The sequence below is a fragment of the Agelaius tricolor genome, unplaced genomic scaffold, assembly GCF_023055355.1.
Source record: "Agelaius tricolor isolate 1412-34295 unplaced genomic scaffold, bAgeTri1.0.p SCAF_14, whole genome shotgun sequence".
In the NCBI taxonomy this organism is placed as follows: Eukaryota; Metazoa; Chordata; class Aves; order Passeriformes; family Icteridae; genus Agelaius; species Agelaius tricolor.
In genome coordinates this window covers 4927277-4945272 of record NW_027269274.1, presented here as the reverse complement: position 1 = coordinate 4945272, position 17996 = coordinate 4927277, and the positions used below count along the sequence as shown (strand labels likewise).

Here is a 17996-nt window from a genome sequence, read left to right as displayed (position 1 = left end):
TCTCCTCGTTCCCAGGTGGGAAAGGAGGAACAAACGCTCAGCCCGAGCCGGAAACCTGCGAGAGAACGCGGCGCTGACCCCGCAGGGAGACCGCTTCCCTAAATAAAGGAAATAAGTCTGAATTTCACATTATCCACAACCCCATCGCTGCGGTGCATTTAGAAATAAACCAGCCCCTCGTACATAAATATCCACGGTACCGCAAGACTTCTACTGCCATCTGTACCTGTATTCCAACTATATCTGGTATCTTCTACCTTAAGTAATATTTTCCTTTCACAGCACTAGGTTCACACCCATCCACCCACCCTCCCCAGAATTATTTTTAAGTCTTTTCTCAAAGAGAACCAGAGCACACTGTTAGCGGAAAATTTTATTATATGCTGACCCGTGCTTTATACAGTTTATACATATTTTACAACTAGAATCCAAGGGGTTTAATTTCACTGTGATAACCATTTCACCTTTTATTAAGGATCATCATAGCCCTTAGTAAAATGTAAGCACATAAATTACAACATGTAGCAGGAGAAAAAAAAAAAACCAAACCCTTCTTTCATGTGAATTTGCCATGGGAGTTTGAACATCGGCTCCTGAGCTCCTAAAGGAAGTGAGTACCAGAGAAATCTACTCCTCATCCAAACCCACAGAGGCCTTTCCATCAGCAAGTCAGCTCCCTCCAAACACTACACTGAGTAACCTTTAAATAACATTTTTCATACTTGCTTATCCAGTGAAAATGAAAGCGAAATTAGTTGCTTTCAAAAGGATGTTCTAAAATAATAAACTTAGACAAAAGTGAGTGCTAGAATTGTACCCTAAAGCCTTTCATTTTGCACGTTACTCTCCTAGGCAATCTCAGTAAGAGCAATGAATTAAGTGTGCCAAGCAGACATTAATGTTTTTTCAAAACAAGCATACAGTTAGATCGAAGATGAGCAAACCAGGATATTTTAAAGTCTATGTTACCTTCCAACAGCCACTTTGTTTTCTAAGGCTTTGATGATTAAGACACAGAAGGCCATCTGATTTTCAGGTGATATTAAAGATTCCACTACAAGGGAATATATAATCCAAAAATAATCAATACAAATATTTACATCTACTTTAGTAAAATTTAAAAATCTAATACCTTTTGTGTTTTTACATCTAAAATAGTTAATGCTGATTGCATGTTATAATTTCCCTTTTACCTAAGCTCTTGTAAACAAGATAGCCCAAGACATATTCAGAACTGTCAGTCCTTCAGGACTATAAAATAATTTATTTTTCTTTGCTGCATTTGTCTGCCGAGATAATTTAAAAAAAAGGTGAAAACCAGGAAGTTATTGATTCACTGTAGTAGACAAAACAGAATTTCTAATCTTTGACCATCACAAAGAGTTGTTTTCTTAAGAAAAGGCTCAACTAACCCTTGTACATCATAATTCTAAATCAGTAAAATTCCAGCAAGTGTTTTAATAGGGACTGATTTTTGATAAGGTTTGATTGGTCTGGGGTTTTCCAGAAACTTAAGAGTAACCAACCATGCTTTAATATGAAGGCAAAGTGTTAAATTCTGAGGTTTTTAGAAGGAAAATCGTACCACCATGGTTTCCAAAACTGAAATGAAGACAAGAGGTAATTCCCTCCCACCTCCCAATGAAAAAAAAAAAATAAAAGGAAGGGAAAAAAGTATTTTTATTAAAGCAGTTAGAAGCTTCTATAACAGATGGGGAGTTACAACAAATTTAGGTGTTCTGGCTCTATGGTTTTAATGAAATCCTCACAGAGTAACTGCCTGAATTTCAAATCAGACTGGGATTTTCCATGAACATTCCCTTGCTTGTGTAACTTCAGTGAGGAATAAATCCTGTTCTCCCAGTGAGGAATAAATCCTCAACACCCACAGTAAAATCATATTACCAAGAGGCATTTCTGCAGAAGCAACTCCTCATCCTTCACATCCTTTGTGTGTCAGGCCACCAAATGCCCAAGCAGGGAAAGAGTTCCCAAATTACAACTGGTCTGGGAAAAAAAAAACCTCTCCCAACAGAGGCACTGGTGTGATAAGCAAAGAATTCCAACTGCCCAGTATTTCACACGAGTAGGTTCTGGGATGCAGCAAAATATTTGCTCTCTGGAATGCAGAGAGGAAGACACAGCTCCTTCTCAGCATTCCCAAGGGTCCAATTCAAACATTTCCTCTGACATTACCAAAAATGCAGCTCAGCTCCAAGTCATGTGAGTGCTGTTTGACCAATACCTTGAATGGCATGAGAAATACTCTGCAGCCACTGGAGACTTGCTCTATTATTAAGCCACAGTTCAGTGTTACAAGAAGTCTAACCCTTGCTACTTATATAAAAGGAACCATGAGATCTGCAGCAATTTATTTTTAAAAAATCAGTTTCCTGCATTCTTCTGAACTGTTCTAGCTACTGTTAAAAATTAGCTACTAAATCTAGAACAGATATTTAACAGCTGAGATTTCTGGTGTTAAAAGTTGAACACATTTATCATTACAAGCAGAGCTGCTGTCTCCAGACTGCTCATGAGAACACAAGCAATATCCAAGATGAAGCTGTAATTTGAAGTCTCATCTGAGTCTCACACTCTGCTTTAGAGGACTTAGTGTTAAGTAGTCAGACTAATCTGATTTGTCTAAGAATAATCACCCTGACATGTTCAGATGTTGTAAGCAAATTGAAGATTTTCCTGTCATAAAAATATCCACCAGGTATGCTTCAGACAGCAAATCTCTGCTACTTAGTTATTAAAAATTACCTGATAAGATTTTAGAAAAACTCATTTGAACACTTGAGACAGACTTCTAAAGTGATTTTCACAGGTTTACAAAGATTATGAATCAAGGGCTGCTTTAGTACTACTCATGCCTTCCAGTGCTGTCTCCCAAGGTAACAACCATAAATTCTGCTGCTTAAGTAAAATGGCCCACCATTTAGCAAAAACTTAAATAAAGGGATGACTGAAGAAAAAAAATTAAATATTGCACAAATAATTTAACTGCAGACAGAACAGGACACTTAAAGCATTGATTCTTCTGTCAACATATGAACTCTATTATATAGTCACATTTTCTATAATACAGGATTTTTTTACAAGACATTTAAATTCAGCATTTACATAAACAGTTATCTTTACAGTCTGTCACCATACAATGCTAACAGTTCCACGAGGAATTAATTTTGTCTTTGTTTTAAAAGTTCATCTATCTGAGTCTTGTACATGTTTTTCACATCTTCCAGATCCAGTCGGAGCTCCTCAGCCTCCTCTGCCTTCTCCCCATACATCTGGAGAATGGTGTTGTACCTCTGATCCAAATCCTGCAAGGATTTTAACACAGTGTTATCTCACTGGTTCTCACTGGCAGCTTCAAACAAGCTGCTGCTGGGCAGTGTTTTACACTGCCAGGGGAAATGAGGGCAGCACCACCTCACCAAAGTGTAACCACAGTGAAGCACTCAGTAAACTTCAAAAGTACTTTGTGCTTTGAATACAGCTGGATTTATATTCTAGATGTAAAAGGAAGATAATCCAAAGATCATAAAAAGAATTAGTGCTGGCTTCAGAGGACCCTGAAGCACCCTGAAGTTCAGTTGCTTAAGTATTAAAAAACAGTTAGAAAACTGCACTGTTTTATTACAAGAACGACCAGCTTGGGAAATGAGAGAACTGAACATTCTGTATTCAAAAATTATTCCAAAACTTTTCAAATATTTAAAGTCTTAAACATTAGGATCCAATTGTTTATCCTATTTCTATGTATGTATCTCTACTGGACATATATTCATATATTTCCATTTCTGTTTATGTATCTCTATATTCAGCTTCTGCATCAACCTCATAAGCCCATGCTCTTTATCAAAACTTTTCCTCTACTAAAAAATCCAGTTCCAGACAACTTCCTAAATGATAGAAACAAAAATGGTCTCTCCCTGGTTTAGCACAGCATATGTTTCCAACAACTGTGTTTTGAAGTGACTCCCTAACCATGGAGTGGGCACTTTTAGATTCTACTATATATAAAAATAATAAAAAAAAAATAAAAAGATCAAAACCAGGCTCTTCAGTCACTTATGCTTAGAGACAGATTTGAGTATCTTCCTAAACTGACAGGTCTACTCCTAAAGAAATACAATTATCTACATTTTACTGTGGATTTACACCAGAAATGCAGTTACCTTTAACTGTGTGCGTAATTTGGGTATTTCCTTCACTTTTTCTTCAAGTTCATCATTTTGATTTGTTAATTTAACCAGCTCTTCTGCCATTATTGATCGAGTTTTCTCCAGGTTTCCAATTTCCAGCTAGGGTAAACACACATAACAAGGAGGAGAAGGAAAAAATTCACTGTATTTATAAAACGCCATATCAAAATACACAGTAATTAAGGTTTATTCTTAAGCAGACTGTGAAACAGCACATCTCAGATCCACTCTCACTTTCTCCTCAAATCTCAGTGTCCTGGATATTTTACTTTTCAGACAGATAGGTTTTCTGGATAGGTCCTTGCCAAAACAAAAAAGGAATCAACAAATCCTTCTTGTGCTCATCCCTACTCAGCTGTGCTGGTTCACAGAGTTCTTGTAACACACATCAAACTTTCTGAAAAGATACCTGTAGATGTGAAATCTCCCCTTCTCTTAGTTTTAGCTGTGACTGAAGGTTTTCAATTACACTTGAACCTGATCCCATCCTTATTGCATCATAGAGATTGCTGCCACTGGTAGTTATTGGTCCAAATGAGTGATCATGAGGATCATCCTACAAACAGATTAGAGAAGATGAAAATTAGACAAAAACATGGCCATTTTGGAATCTTCCCTCTCCTAAATATGGCATAACTTAAGATTTAAAATACACTGTGCTAGGCAAGCATTGAAATGCTTAAAGCTTGTTTTCAAGGGCTGTGCCCTAAACCAGGAGTGCAAGTAAAAATAAATCAATTGTATGTTTTACAGTCACAGACATTTTTGTAAGCAGATTTTTAGGTGTTTCTGCACAGGATGTTACCTTGTCTAAGGCCAATACACGCTTGAAGAGTCATTTTCTATGTCACTACAAGTTCTTGAGGAGGAAAGTAAGTGGTCTGTCAAGAAGAAAAAAGCCATTATAGGTGATCTATCCTACCTGTGAGAGGAAAGAGGTCTGAAGACCTGCCATGTCCACCCCACTTATGGAACTGGAGCGGGACATTGATGGTGTGCTTGATACAGTCTCAACTGTGAATGGCTTTCGGTCCTTAAAAACAAAGAAAGACATCCAAAATCACCAGCTGGAAAAGGAAAAACCACTCACAACATGCTAAAAGAGATTCTATAAATAGCCTCCCTTTTTCACCAACAACTATAGAACACTGTGTGATAGATTTTCTACTTGCCCCACACCTAAGACATATGAAAGTTCAACAGCAAAGAATTTCTGTGCTGTAACACAGCCTGTCCTCAAGATCTTGGACCTTTCAGGAAATGAAGACAGAAGCTGCAAATTACACCAAAAAATGGTTCTCTTTCAAGTAGCCAAGAGAGACTCAGAGGAAGTTTTGTACATCCAAGTGTATCACAGAAAGAACATCTCACACCCAGAAGAACATCTCTTAGAATTAATGTAAAGGCCTTTTTCTTCTTTTTAAATCAAGTGTATAGATTAAATTCCAGGATTTTTCACATGCTAATAATTTACTGATACCTCTTCAAAACAGACTGGCCCCTTTTTCCAGGCAGCATCTACAAGCATGCTAACCTCTGAAGGAGAAAGCACTTAGATTTTAGGACTGGAGACAGTAACAAACAAACAACAGAAATAGTTTTACTGAATACTAACTGCTAATTAGTGGTAATGAATTTAATGACTATTGAGGATTGCTCTGTGACTTGTGACTTCAGCTGGAAAGCATGTGGAACATTACACACTGAAACAAAACAGGCATTCAGTGGAAGCAATGCTGGTAGTCTGAGCAGAGGAAACAAGTAGCTTCAGAAGAAAAAGGATCCAAGAGTGCTCAAAGAACACAGAGGACTGAGACAACAATCCATATTTTACCTCTTCTCAGGTTAAATAGACTATTACTCAAAACTTATTTCAGTGAGTCTTACACATCACCTATTTCACTGGAAAGATACTGCCAGGCACTAAAAGTTTCAGCTATAGATGTCTCCTAAAATAAAGACAATATCAGTAAGACTTATAAATGTTGGGTTTTGGCACCTTCTCCTTTGCTGCTTCTTGGACAAGAACAGCCTTCTTCCTCTCCTGTTCAACCTTCATCTTCTCCATTTCTAACTGAGTAGCCAGCAGTGCCTGCAAAGAGAAATAAAAACTGTTCATCTCCTGCTAGCTCAGATTTCAAGCATAACAGAGATCAAAGCTGAACTAGGCAATACCTTTTCTTTCTTTGCATCTTCCAAGGTTTTTGCATACTCATCTTTGAGCCCTTCTAGCTCAACCTCATACCTACAGAGAGGAAGGAAAGAGGTAAAGTTAATGAATAAGTATTCTCCATTCTATTCCCTGTAGATTCAGATGCTTTAAAAACTAACACAGCTGTAAGGCTACAAATTGTTATGAATGTAACAGTCTTTAATCTTTAGAATGAAACAAAGTATCCTCAAATATTTTTGTAACATTGTGCCAACACGTTGCACAGTCATATCAACACTCCATTTCACTACATTAAAAAGAAATGCTGTTAACCAAAAATGAACTCACCTGCTGTTCTCATTTTCCATTTTCTTCAATTTGTTTCTCTCCACTTCCAGCTGAGCCTGAAGACGGGTATTTTCTTGCCTTAAAAGACTATTTTGAGATTCAGAAGAAGACATCTGAATTTTATTAGCAAGAAGTTCCTCTGTAGCAGCCCGTTCTCTCTCAGCAGCTGCAGCTAGAAGAGTTTGAGACTCCCCTAACAGTAAGAAAAAACATGGAATTTAACCTTTTCTGATCAAATATCTAGAATATCAGCCACTTACTTATATATCAAAAATGAATTTGAGGTTTTTTTTTATATGCAACTAACCTTTCTTAAAAAATACATCTTGTTTTCTTTTGTAAAGGAAATTAAATTTTTCCACACACAGAGGATCAAAGCAATGCAGAATGAACAGATTTCAGACTCTTTTAGAATGCAATATACAACTACAGATTGCTTCCAGAAAGGAAACAATTTCTTTGGGTCCACCTTTGGGCTTTTAATGTATTTGTCATTTAAAACAATAAGTTACTACTGTATCAAATAACAAATGTATCATCACCTATGCAGGTAAGTGATATGTATCATCCATCATACAATATATGTACATATATTGATACTATAATACAATATAATATCATCATCATATGATGATACAATATATGTATCATCACCTAGTCAGGTAAGTGATTCCAAACTTTACAGTCTGGAGTCTCAGCATCAGGCTGGAATACTTTCAGTGTCTCTATGTCCTTAGGTGCTGTGAGGACATGTACACCTTACCATCTCATGTTACAGAGTGCTTTACAGTGGATTACCTGTCCAAGAACCTTGGCATAACCCCCCAGACCATTTCCTTACAGGAAAGCATTTGGTGCTCCTCTCTCCTGATCCACCATCTACATTTTGGCCAAGTGTTCATTAAACCCTTTACATTTACCTTCCCACATCTCACATCTTCACCTGGAGCCTCCCATCTTACCCAGCCTGTCAGAAAGGTTCTTCTCCAGTTTCTCCCAAGCAGAGGTCTGTGCTCCCAGCGTGGCCTGCAGGTTCTCGATCTGCCTCAGCAGGGGCCGTGTGGCAGAGGTTACACTTTGGCTCAGCTCTTGGTTCCTGCTCTCTGCTTCTTGGAGTCTCTGAAATCACAAATCAAATAGAATTGAAATCATTTGATGGGTTCAAAGATTCATTCATAGAGTTCATCTAAATAAATAGCAGCTGCTTTACATTCTAAGATTACTGCTTTACAATCTAACGTTCATGTGCTTCAAACTCAAAGTAAAGTGTGAAATTCCAGGAGAGAAGTTAAACATTTTTAGATACATAACAGAGCATGGGCCCAGAAATTCCAGAGTTCTGGGCATCATTTGAAACATTTTGGCTACAATAAAAATATTCTTAAGAAGCAGATAAAGAGTCATCCATAGTGCATTTGCCAACAATTTTACACAACTATCACAGAATTAATGCCTGTATTTTGTCTCGTATTAAAAAAGGAGAACATTCTATTTAAGAGGCATCATAAAAAACTAAGGCATTTTTTCCACTATGTGATTTAAAAAACATTAATATTTTATTGCTCCTCTGTAATAGGACAACCACTGCAGGTAACAAGGAAAATAAAGCCTCTCTTTCAGGCTGCTCATGTCATGGTAGCATTTTATTTTTGGGTTTTTAGAAGTCCTCCTTGCAGATGCCAGTGGGCATCATCTGTTTGTCCCAGTACCTGTTGTAGTTCACCAATTTCCTGCCGTAAATAATCTTCTTTTCTTGCTGCCTGCTGCTCTGCACGTTGCAGTGCCAGCCTCAGGTCTGCCACCTAAATAAACAAGAAATTATTGCTAAACTCTTGCCAAAGGTTATATCATCACCTATTCCTTGCCACGGTCCCACACCATTTTCAAACAGTGATATGTTTGTTTACAAGTAAAGGCTTCATTTTTGCATGCACACAAATAGATAAGTCAGTGTAACTATCACTAAAAATTCTAACAGGTAAGATAACCACAAACTTAATACAGAGGCTGCCAAAGCAGTTTCATCTAGACAAGTAAAATTGTAAGTATTTCAAAATAAAATTAGTATTTTAAAGGTTAGCACAACCAACCCATTAATATGGAACAAGTTCCACAGGGAAGAAATCCTCTGGGTGTTTGCTAAGTACACAAAAACGAGCTCCACCAGGTCCATTCCATCAGGTGTACACAGCAGCTCAGTGCAGCCACCTGTTGAATTACAGAGTTTATTACTGAACTGCAGACCCACCTGGATTGCCAAAGCTTCCTGCTGCTGCCGAGCCTCCTCCTGGGCCTTTTCCAGTGCTAACCCGAGCTCTTCCTTGGCCTTCATCTCCCGACTCAGTGCTGCTTCCTGAGCCTCACTGTCCTTCGTAGCATTAGCTTTATGAAGATCTGCAAGTTCCCTGAGGAGAAAGAACCAAAGAAATAAACAAACCTCAGTACATTTAAATGCCAACAGCAACTTGGAAAGTAACTTTGTTACATTTAAATGTTTCACAAGCATTGCACAAGAAAAAGCCACAATCTGAAGGTGTGATTGCTTTGCTTACTTGTAGGCACTGTCGAGTGCTGCCTGCACACTCCTGTTCCTTTCTTCAAGTTCCTCCACTTCTGCCTGAAGTTTAGTAAGGTCCTTTTCTTGTCTCTCCACAACACTGTTCAGTTGTTTAATGCTGTCTCGATGCTGCTTCTCAAGGTCTTCCTTGCCATCAAGAACCTGTCAGTGCACACAAGAAACATGAAACAAATCCCAGGACGTGGGGCAGACAACACTGCCTGAGGACAGTGACAACAGTGCCAACCAGTTTGGGATAAAGAGGCTAAACCCAACTAACACCTGGCAGAAAGAGAAAGGTTTTGCTTCCCTGCCTTGCCCAGAGGAGGGAGCTGCTCTTCACCACAGCTTCACACAACTCCACATCCTGGGTCTGAAATTTGTCAGGTCTTGACTCAATCACTAACTGTCCCAGTTTTGGTGGTACAGGTTTTCCAGCTCACATGGTAACAGCAGTGCTAGTGCAAACAAGCAGCTGAGAAGATCCCTCACTGCAGTTTTACAAGGAATACACACATAAATCACAGCTCAGCGCTCCAATAATGTGAAATGGTGAGACCCTGGCACAGGGTGCCTACAGAAACTGTGATTACCCCATCCCTGGAAGTGTCCAAGGCCAGGCTGGATGGGGCCTGGAGCAGTCTGGGATAGTGCAAGGTCTCCCTGCCCACAGCAGGGGATAAAACTGGATGGGCTTAAGGGTCCCTTCCAACCCAAACCATTCCAGGATTCTATGAAATAGAGAAGTCTCCAGAAAATAAAAAAATGTCAATTTATCAAGAGCCCTCCCAAAAGGCTCTTGATAAATTGAGCCCTCCCAAAAGGCACCTAATATAAAAAGTTGGAAAAAAAAATCAACAAATATCTCACCTGTTTTAAATGCTGCAACTCCTCTTCCAATTCTTTAATCTTTTTGTTCTGTTTTGTGTTAATATTTTCTCTCTCTTTCTCTTTGGCTCTTAATTTCTTAATAATGTTGGAATTCTGCAGCTGCTGTTTGGAAAGCTTTTCTCCTGTGAAGAAATTGAACATGAAGCCAGTGCATACTGGTGATAAGCTATGGATTCTCCCTATTCACACCAGCCTTGCTCTTTAGTCCCATGAAAACAATACTCCAGTAAATATGGAAATATTTATTCTTACAATTTTTCATGCAAGTTCTTAAGTTTAAATCTATCTTATCCTGACATATCCTTGCTACACTGAGCTACAGTGAGAGAGGATAGGAGGTAAAAGGCTTTGAAAATTAAGCAAGAGAGCTCATCATGTCAGGGAAAAAAAATTATCTTCTTATTGAATATCTATCTTTCAATTCCAAAATTAATAAGTATTAAAGGGGACACTGTAGAAATGCCATGAACAATGCCCTCATTAGATTTCTTCTGAATGGAACATGGAATGTTGTTCTGTACATGTTGGTTTTATCTCTCAGCACCTGTTACTGTATCTTGCAGAAATCACCTCTCCAGGCACCTGTACCTGCCTGACCCCTCCTGTTACACTTTGCTACTCACTAAATGCTTCAAACATTCAGAAACATCCAATATGCTTCTAATTTAGCACTTCTTCCCCACACAAAGAAGGCTTGCATGCAAGGCCACTATATTTCAAACTATTCCACACACTTTTACTACAAAACAAAAGTTAATTCTCACCTTCCTCCATTAATCCTTTGATTTGCTCTTCTTTTTCTTTCAATAATTCAGCAGTTTCATTAGTATTAAGTCTAGTAGCCAATTCCTCTTTAACAGTCTTTACTTCCTAAACAATAGGATAAAATACTTAAGATTGTTTATCAAAATACACGGAGAGAAAAACAGAGTGAGTTACTCTGATCACCTTTTTCTTCTGCCCTTCCTCTCACAAGACTTTGCTTGGAAAACAATTTAGGTTGGAAGGGAACTCTGGAGATTATCTGATCAAAACAGATTTCTCAGAGCCTTATTGCATCAAGTTTTAAAAACCTCCAAGGACTGAAACTCTGTAAATCCTCTGTACAATCTGTTCTAACTTCCCTATCAATTCAATTTGCTTGAAACTTTTGCAATAGAGAAAAAACAACCTGTCCTATTCACACGTAGCTACTGAATAATTTTTCTAATTCAACTCACTGCTGTGTCAACACAGTGACAAACAGCTGAAAAATATTTGGTTTTCAGTCAGATTTGAGTTTCCTTTCTGCATTAAGCTAGAGAAATGAAATGCTGTGACACCAGGTCAAGAACATTTAAACCCCATAAACTTTGCTGCTGTAGATTTCTATGCTTGTTCCAAATCAATCTGCGGTCAGCCCTTAATTTTCCTCCCAGCTAATCCTCTAAAGAAGCCATTCCCATTCTTCAGCCCTTCCTCACATCCCCAGGCCATTCTCCCTCACCAATGCAAATACTTATTTGGTACAAGGTGAATGAGAGCACACATTAAATCTCTTTTTTCCCATTTAAATGAGTTCCCCAAGCTGGTTCACAGCATGGATGCAAGAACACAAGATTTGAACACCAAGCAGCCTGGATGGTTGGAAGCAGCTCATGCTTTTCCCTTGGTTAATATTAATTGTTTTTCCTCAAGAAATTCAATTGTGTCATAAACTAATAAATATTAATTTAATAAAAAAGCCAAATCACCTTTTTAGCTGCATCTCTCTCTTTGCAGGCTAGTTGGAGCTTCTTCTCAGCATCTGCAATTCTCTGAGCAAACTCCTCTTTAAGAGATGAAAGGCTGCTGCTCTCTTCTTTCATTCTAAACATTTCACTGCATTTAAAATGAACATTTCAGAACAGTTGCATGTTGCACAGTTTGCAACAAGTTGTCTTAAATGCTTTTCAGAAGTATTTTACTTTTATTACACATGATAAGCTAAATCAAAAAACCTGACATCTGTATCAGAAGTCCTAATCAAAGATCTTTATCAATTCAGTAGTTCACTCATGAAAACAGAACTAAGTGCTTGATTTATCTTAAATGTTTTGCTCCTTGAAAAAGTCTTTTTTAGTTAACCATAATCTGTATCATATAAAAGGGTTAATTATTTCATCTATTTTCTAAGTTAGGATCAATTTAGTCATTAAACAACAGCATCATGCATCTGTACATTTTAAAACTCAATATTTGATCAATGAGCTGGTAAATACAACTTTCCAAATACAACTTTTAACTTTAACCAAATTAAATAATTATTTCAGGCTTTCCCCTACAACCAGCCCTTCTTCCATAGTATCTCTGCCTACATTTTAGTCAACAAATTACTCAGTAAATCAGGTTCATCCCTCTGTATCAGCAAAGTCAGTCTCTCTTAATAGCTGAATCTTGTCTTATAATAAAGATCTTTACTAGTAACCCAGACTGATTCTCCACATTTGTCATTCCTACTGCTTGCTTACTGAAAACTCTTTCCCCAGCCCCCCCTCAAAAGAGATTTTAGCTCCAAAAAATAATGTCTTTTAAAAAACCTTATCACAGCACATGCCATCACTGTTGCCACCTTTCCCAAACAGTGCACATCCCCTGGAACCTTTGCTCCAGTCACAAAGCTCCTTGTTTGATCTATTATCTAAGATTTTACTACAGCAAAGTCACAGTTCCAGCACTGAGTGTATTTTCATACTTACTCTTTGAGGTTATCATAAGCTTCTTCCAAGCGAGCCCTCTCTTTACTAGTGCTCAGTAACTGTATTTCCCTCTTCTCCAGCTTCTCAGTTAATGCATCAATCATCTGGACAAGGTTTTATAGATACAGATCAGATTAATGGGACAATTAAAACACAAGAGGGGCAGGCTTTCCCTTCTCCCCCCTCCTATTCCCTCACAAGACTATTTAAAATTGAAGTGGTCAATGTTTCAGGAATTTGGGGCAGAAGCCAGTGAGGATTATCGTGTTTCTGCCACACACCTGAACATAAAGACAACTGTTTACTACAAGTGTAGAAATCCTAATAAATCAGCACATGTAGCTCAAGTAAGTTCCTGCAAAAAAATCATCAATTGTGATACAGTTTAATTATACATGAAGTTTTTAACTAGAGCTGCTAGTCTGTAAAACTCTGGCTTACATTAAGCATTGGGACTCCTAAGGTTCTTCACAGAATAATTTCCATAGGAAAGTCTCTTCTGTGAAACATTAGCACAAAGCAGCAGAACAGCCTCAGATGAGGGAGGAAAACTTTCACTCAGGGTCTAAAGCTCTTAGCTCACATCCTCAAAATAATTTCTTAATATCAAGTTTTGGAAAGTTGAACATAGGTAACAAAAGTACAAGAAAATACACAAATGTAAACACCAAAGAACTAAAATAACACATTTGACTTATTAGGCTTCCTGTTTGCCACCCTTACTCACAATTCCCAACAATGACAACCAGGTGGGTCAGGTGAAACCCACAAGTATCTGATCAGAAATGTTACCAGTACTGTTCCACTGCGGGATATCAGGGACAGTTTTCTACAGGGTCAGATAGTTCAGCATCGATTAATTCATTCAAATAAGCTGATCTAAGAGATATAGGACAGTGTAAGAAAATGTCAGAAGTCTCATTTGCAATTAAAAGGTGTGTTTGCAATACATGTTTTATTTACCTTTTTAAGCTCTTGCTTTTCAGTGTCCTCTTCTACCAGTTGTTCCCCAGCATCCTGCTGGGGCTCAGCCTCCTCCTTCACCACCTGCTCTTCAACAGTTTGCACAGCTGCAACCAAAACAACATCTGGCTGCTCAGAATTAACAGGAGTTGCACTTCTCCCACTCTCTTCCATCTCAGCTTCCTCAGCATGGAGCACAGGAGCATCATTCAAGCTTTCAGGTTTATTTTTCAGGGCGTCAACCGTTTCTGTCTTTGGCACGGAAGGACTGACAGCAACAGACGCTGAAGCAGAAGCCCTGCCTGATAACTCATCATCTGAATTTATTTCACTGACACTCCTGCTGTCCAAGGACTGCACACTGAATGAATCAATTCTTTCAAAAGCATCCGAGGAGCCACAGCTCTCAGTCATTTTCTGGAAGTCATCTAAGCGATTGTAATCCGCACAGGCAGACGTGGACAGGAGCTGGAACGACGTCTGCATGAGGTGAAGGCTGGATTTGGAATCTGCGGCTTCTTGTCTGGAACTTACTGAGCTCTCACTTATCACACTTTCGTGGTCCAGAACTTCAATATCACTGGTTGTGGAAGTGCCTGAGGAGAAGGTGCTGATGGGAGGTGATGGGGTATTGCTTTGTCTGTCCTCAGTCTTTCTCTCCTTCCCTTCCAAACCCAGGTCTTTCGTGCCTGCTCCAAGGGGCTGAGAAGTGCCCTCGGCTGCACCTCCTGCTCCATCTCCTCCTACACTGGATTTTCCAGTAGGAGAATCTTCAGGTTCTTCAAAATTTAGAGCAGACACCTTTTTGTCAGTAACTTCATTTGTGCTTGCTTCATGCTGGCCATCAGATTTAAGCACAGCATTCTCTTCTAATTCTTCCTTGGGAATATCAAGGCTTTTCAAGTCCAGGACAGCTCCGGAGGAATCCTGGACCTCTGTCTCTGCTGTCACTGGCCCTTCCAGCTGACTGGAGTGCTGAGACTCCTTTAAAGAGCTTTTCACCTCCTCTTTGGGTCGCTGGGATTTGGCTGGAGGTTTGGACACCACTGGGTTTTTCTGTATACTCTGAACATCTGTTGGGGAGAGAAAGGCACTGAAGAAGTTTTCAGATTCATCCACAACCGTCCTCCTGACGGGCTTTGTGATGGCTACGGGCGATACTGGCTGATTCTGGGGTTCTGTAGTTGAGTTCAAGCCCCAGGAAGATGTGTCCCATCCTCCACTTATGAGAGAATTTGTTCCTAAAAAAAAAAGGAAAAAAGGGAGGTAGGCAAAAAAAAAAAAAAAACCACTTTGAAGGCTACAAGCAAAAGCAAATGTGGCCTCCTGCTTCCCTACAGGGAAAGGAGTCCAGGCAAAACAACATGAAAAGCTGTAGTTAGGAGAATTATACTGATTTAAAAAGGAGGAAAAAATTACAAGGTCTTAAAAGTTATCTGCAAGTAGCACATAAACACTTCACACACCATTACAGAAAACAGAGGGGAAAAGCTTTAAGTATTTGCAGAATTGACACTGTATGAAGGGCTCTTGCCCTTCAGTTTCTGACAAGACTTCATTTTTCCTCATACATCAGCATGGAGCTGACAATAAAAATCAGCAGCTGTCCAGCTGAGAATTTGTCTCTTCTGTAGAGAAATACTGAACTGTTCAGTTCTGAAGCTGCCCTAAAACAACATCAACAATTCCAATTATTGTATTTCTTGCAGCTTTTCCAGGACTTGTCAACAGCAAGAACAAGAATTTTAGCATCAAATTTCAGTAGCATCTGAAGTAAGAAAGAGAACTCAAAAACCAGTATTCAATTTTGTACCTACAAACATAATCTGGGTAACATAACTATTTCAGGCTACTTAAAAACAAACTCACTGTATACAGCAGCATCTAGTAAAAATGCTGAGTTACAATATTTAAAGCTGGCTTCTACTTTCAGAACAGTTGATAGCTGTTGGCCTCAAATCTCAAATCCAGATAATTACTGTTTTCGTTGCCCAAAATACTACAAACCTGTGATTTATTACTACAAGCATCTCACTTATTGCTACCTTGTCCATGATTCAATAGCTTCAGAAAAACTTCTGAGTTAACTGTAACATTCAGAACATATTTTGACATCTCTTAAAAACAAGGTTTTCCCTGAAAACCAGATGCAGCCTGATCTTCGTGCTCTTCTTATGAATTACAGAACTACCATAAATACTAAGATACAAATAAAATTTTAAAAATTTTGACAAGTCTAAAGCTTTGAGAAATTAAGCATGACAGAGTTTTCTATAAATGATTTCTGCATTTTAAGGTGACACCTGACTACTTACATGACTGCCAAGCCCTCAAAGGGACAAAGACATCCCAACCTGACCTTTGCTGAGCAACCAACCTGGAAAACATTTTCAGTCGCTACAGCTGTCAGTTTTCAGAAATCTCACTCTGCTGTGGCTTCACCTGGAAATAACCTCCTCCTCCTCCAAATACACATCGTTTTTCTAGACGTAGTTGTAGAAATTACACTAATTCCAGATGTTTATTATTATTTTATTGTTATTATTATTCGTTATTATTGTTGTTATTATTATTGTTGTTATCTTTAAGGTATTATTTTGGGGGGAGTTTCTAACACGAGGGCTCCTTTTTGGTCTTCCCTTCCAAAGAGCAGCTTAGGGCTGACCATTCCTTCAGGCTCTCCATTAGCATATGCACAAGGGAGACACTTCCTCATAGCCATGACAACTTTTCCACCAGCACATTCCTTTCAACAGATGTTGGGAGGATTATGAACTGGGAGCCACGAAAAGTGGAAATTTCATTTGGTTCACATGGACCAGACTTTCAGCTTCTACTCTGCCCCTCCTGTTGTGAGAGAGTGAATCCATGCAAGCTTCTGAAAAGAGCATGATCTCCCCTTTTATATTACTGAGTTTTTATTCGCTCCTCAGCAAAACAAATATAAATAAATAACGCCTCGAGAAGCAGGGATATGAAGCTCAGTGCTACCTATGCGATAAAAGCAGGACACTGGTGACACCAGCCAGGCTCTGAACTGAACCTGCCCCGGCTTCGTGTCGGTGTCCCCCGGCACGGGAGGGAGCGGAACGTGGATTATTGAACCAGAGGGGGCTCTGAATTATAAAACCCGGGGCAGCTTTGGGCGGAGGGCCAGTTAAACCTCCCCAGGATAAGGGGGAGACAGCGGAGGAGGCGGGCGAGGCTCGGGGCCGCGAGGCCCGGCACGGCGGCCGGGTGAGCCCTTACCGTCACCGTAGTCGGGGATGACGGCGTCGGGCCAGGGGGTCTCCTCGGCCTGGATGTCCAGCACCCGGTCGATGGACTTCTGCGCCTGCGACAGCGCCTGCTTGGCGAAGCTGGACAGCTGCGAGGCGTTGAACCAGCTCATCCTCGGCGGCTCCGCAGCGCCCGTTCCCCGCGGCTGCCCCCGCTGCCGGCGGGGCCGGCGGGCCGGGCCGGGCGCGGTGCTGAGGGAGCGGAGCGGAGCGGAGCGAGGGCCCCGCGCAGGCGCCGCCGGATCCACGTCGCACCCGGGCCCGGCGCAGCCGCGTCCGGCCCGGCACGTCCGGGAGGCGGGGCCGGGGCACCGCGCCCGCCTTGACAGCGCCTGCGGAGCTTCAGCCCAGGGCCTGAAGGGACTTACAGACCGTCCGGTTCCAGTCCCTGCCGTGGGCAGACACCTCCCGCTCCAAACCCCAACTGACCCGGCCTGGAGCACTTTCAGGGCTGGGGCAGCCGCAGCCTCTCTGGGCAACCTGTGCCAGCCCCTCTCAACCCTCAGAGGAAATAATTTCTTCTGAGTATCTAGCCTAAATTTCCCTTTTTTCAATTTGTACCCATTACTCCTTGTCCTACTTCCCCTCGCTCAATTTGAATCTGTTACTCCTTGTCCTATTTCCCCTTGTTCAGTTTGTACCCATTACTCCTTATCATATCCCCCCATTTCCCCTCGTTCAATTTGTACCCATTTCTCCCTGTCCTAGCCCCCTATTTCCCCTCTTTCCATTTGTACCCACTGCTCCTGGTCCTATTCCCCCTAGTTCTATTTATACCCATTAATTCTTGTCCTTTTAAGCTATGCAGTTCATAGTTAAAAAACTGTGAACTTCAAACACAGCTAACACATCAGACTAGAATTCACTGGCACTCCTTAA

At 40.2% G+C, this 17996-nt stretch overlaps 1 protein-coding gene across 1 annotated transcript; it reads right to left on the bottom strand.

The window, feature by feature from the left end:
* Positions 1-355: 355 nt before the first annotated feature.
* On the bottom strand, positions 356-17366 carry TMF1 (TATA element modulatory factor 1). Its single transcript, XM_071439370.1, has 17 exons — positions 17089-17366; positions 13840-15080; positions 12877-12980; positions 11893-12019; positions 10924-11029; positions 10139-10281; positions 9264-9430; positions 8960-9116; positions 8421-8513; positions 7674-7830; positions 6712-6904; positions 6387-6456; positions 6211-6303; positions 5134-5244; positions 4621-4767; positions 4185-4310; positions 356-3326 (listed from the first exon to the last, which is right to left on the bottom strand). Exons 1-17 carry the CDS (start codon positions 17228-17230, stop codon positions 3183-3185), a joined length of 3321 nt encoding a protein of 1106 aa, XP_071295471.1. The 5' UTR covers positions 17231-17366; the 3' UTR covers positions 356-3182.
* Between the last annotated feature and the right edge of the window lie 630 nt (positions 17367-17996).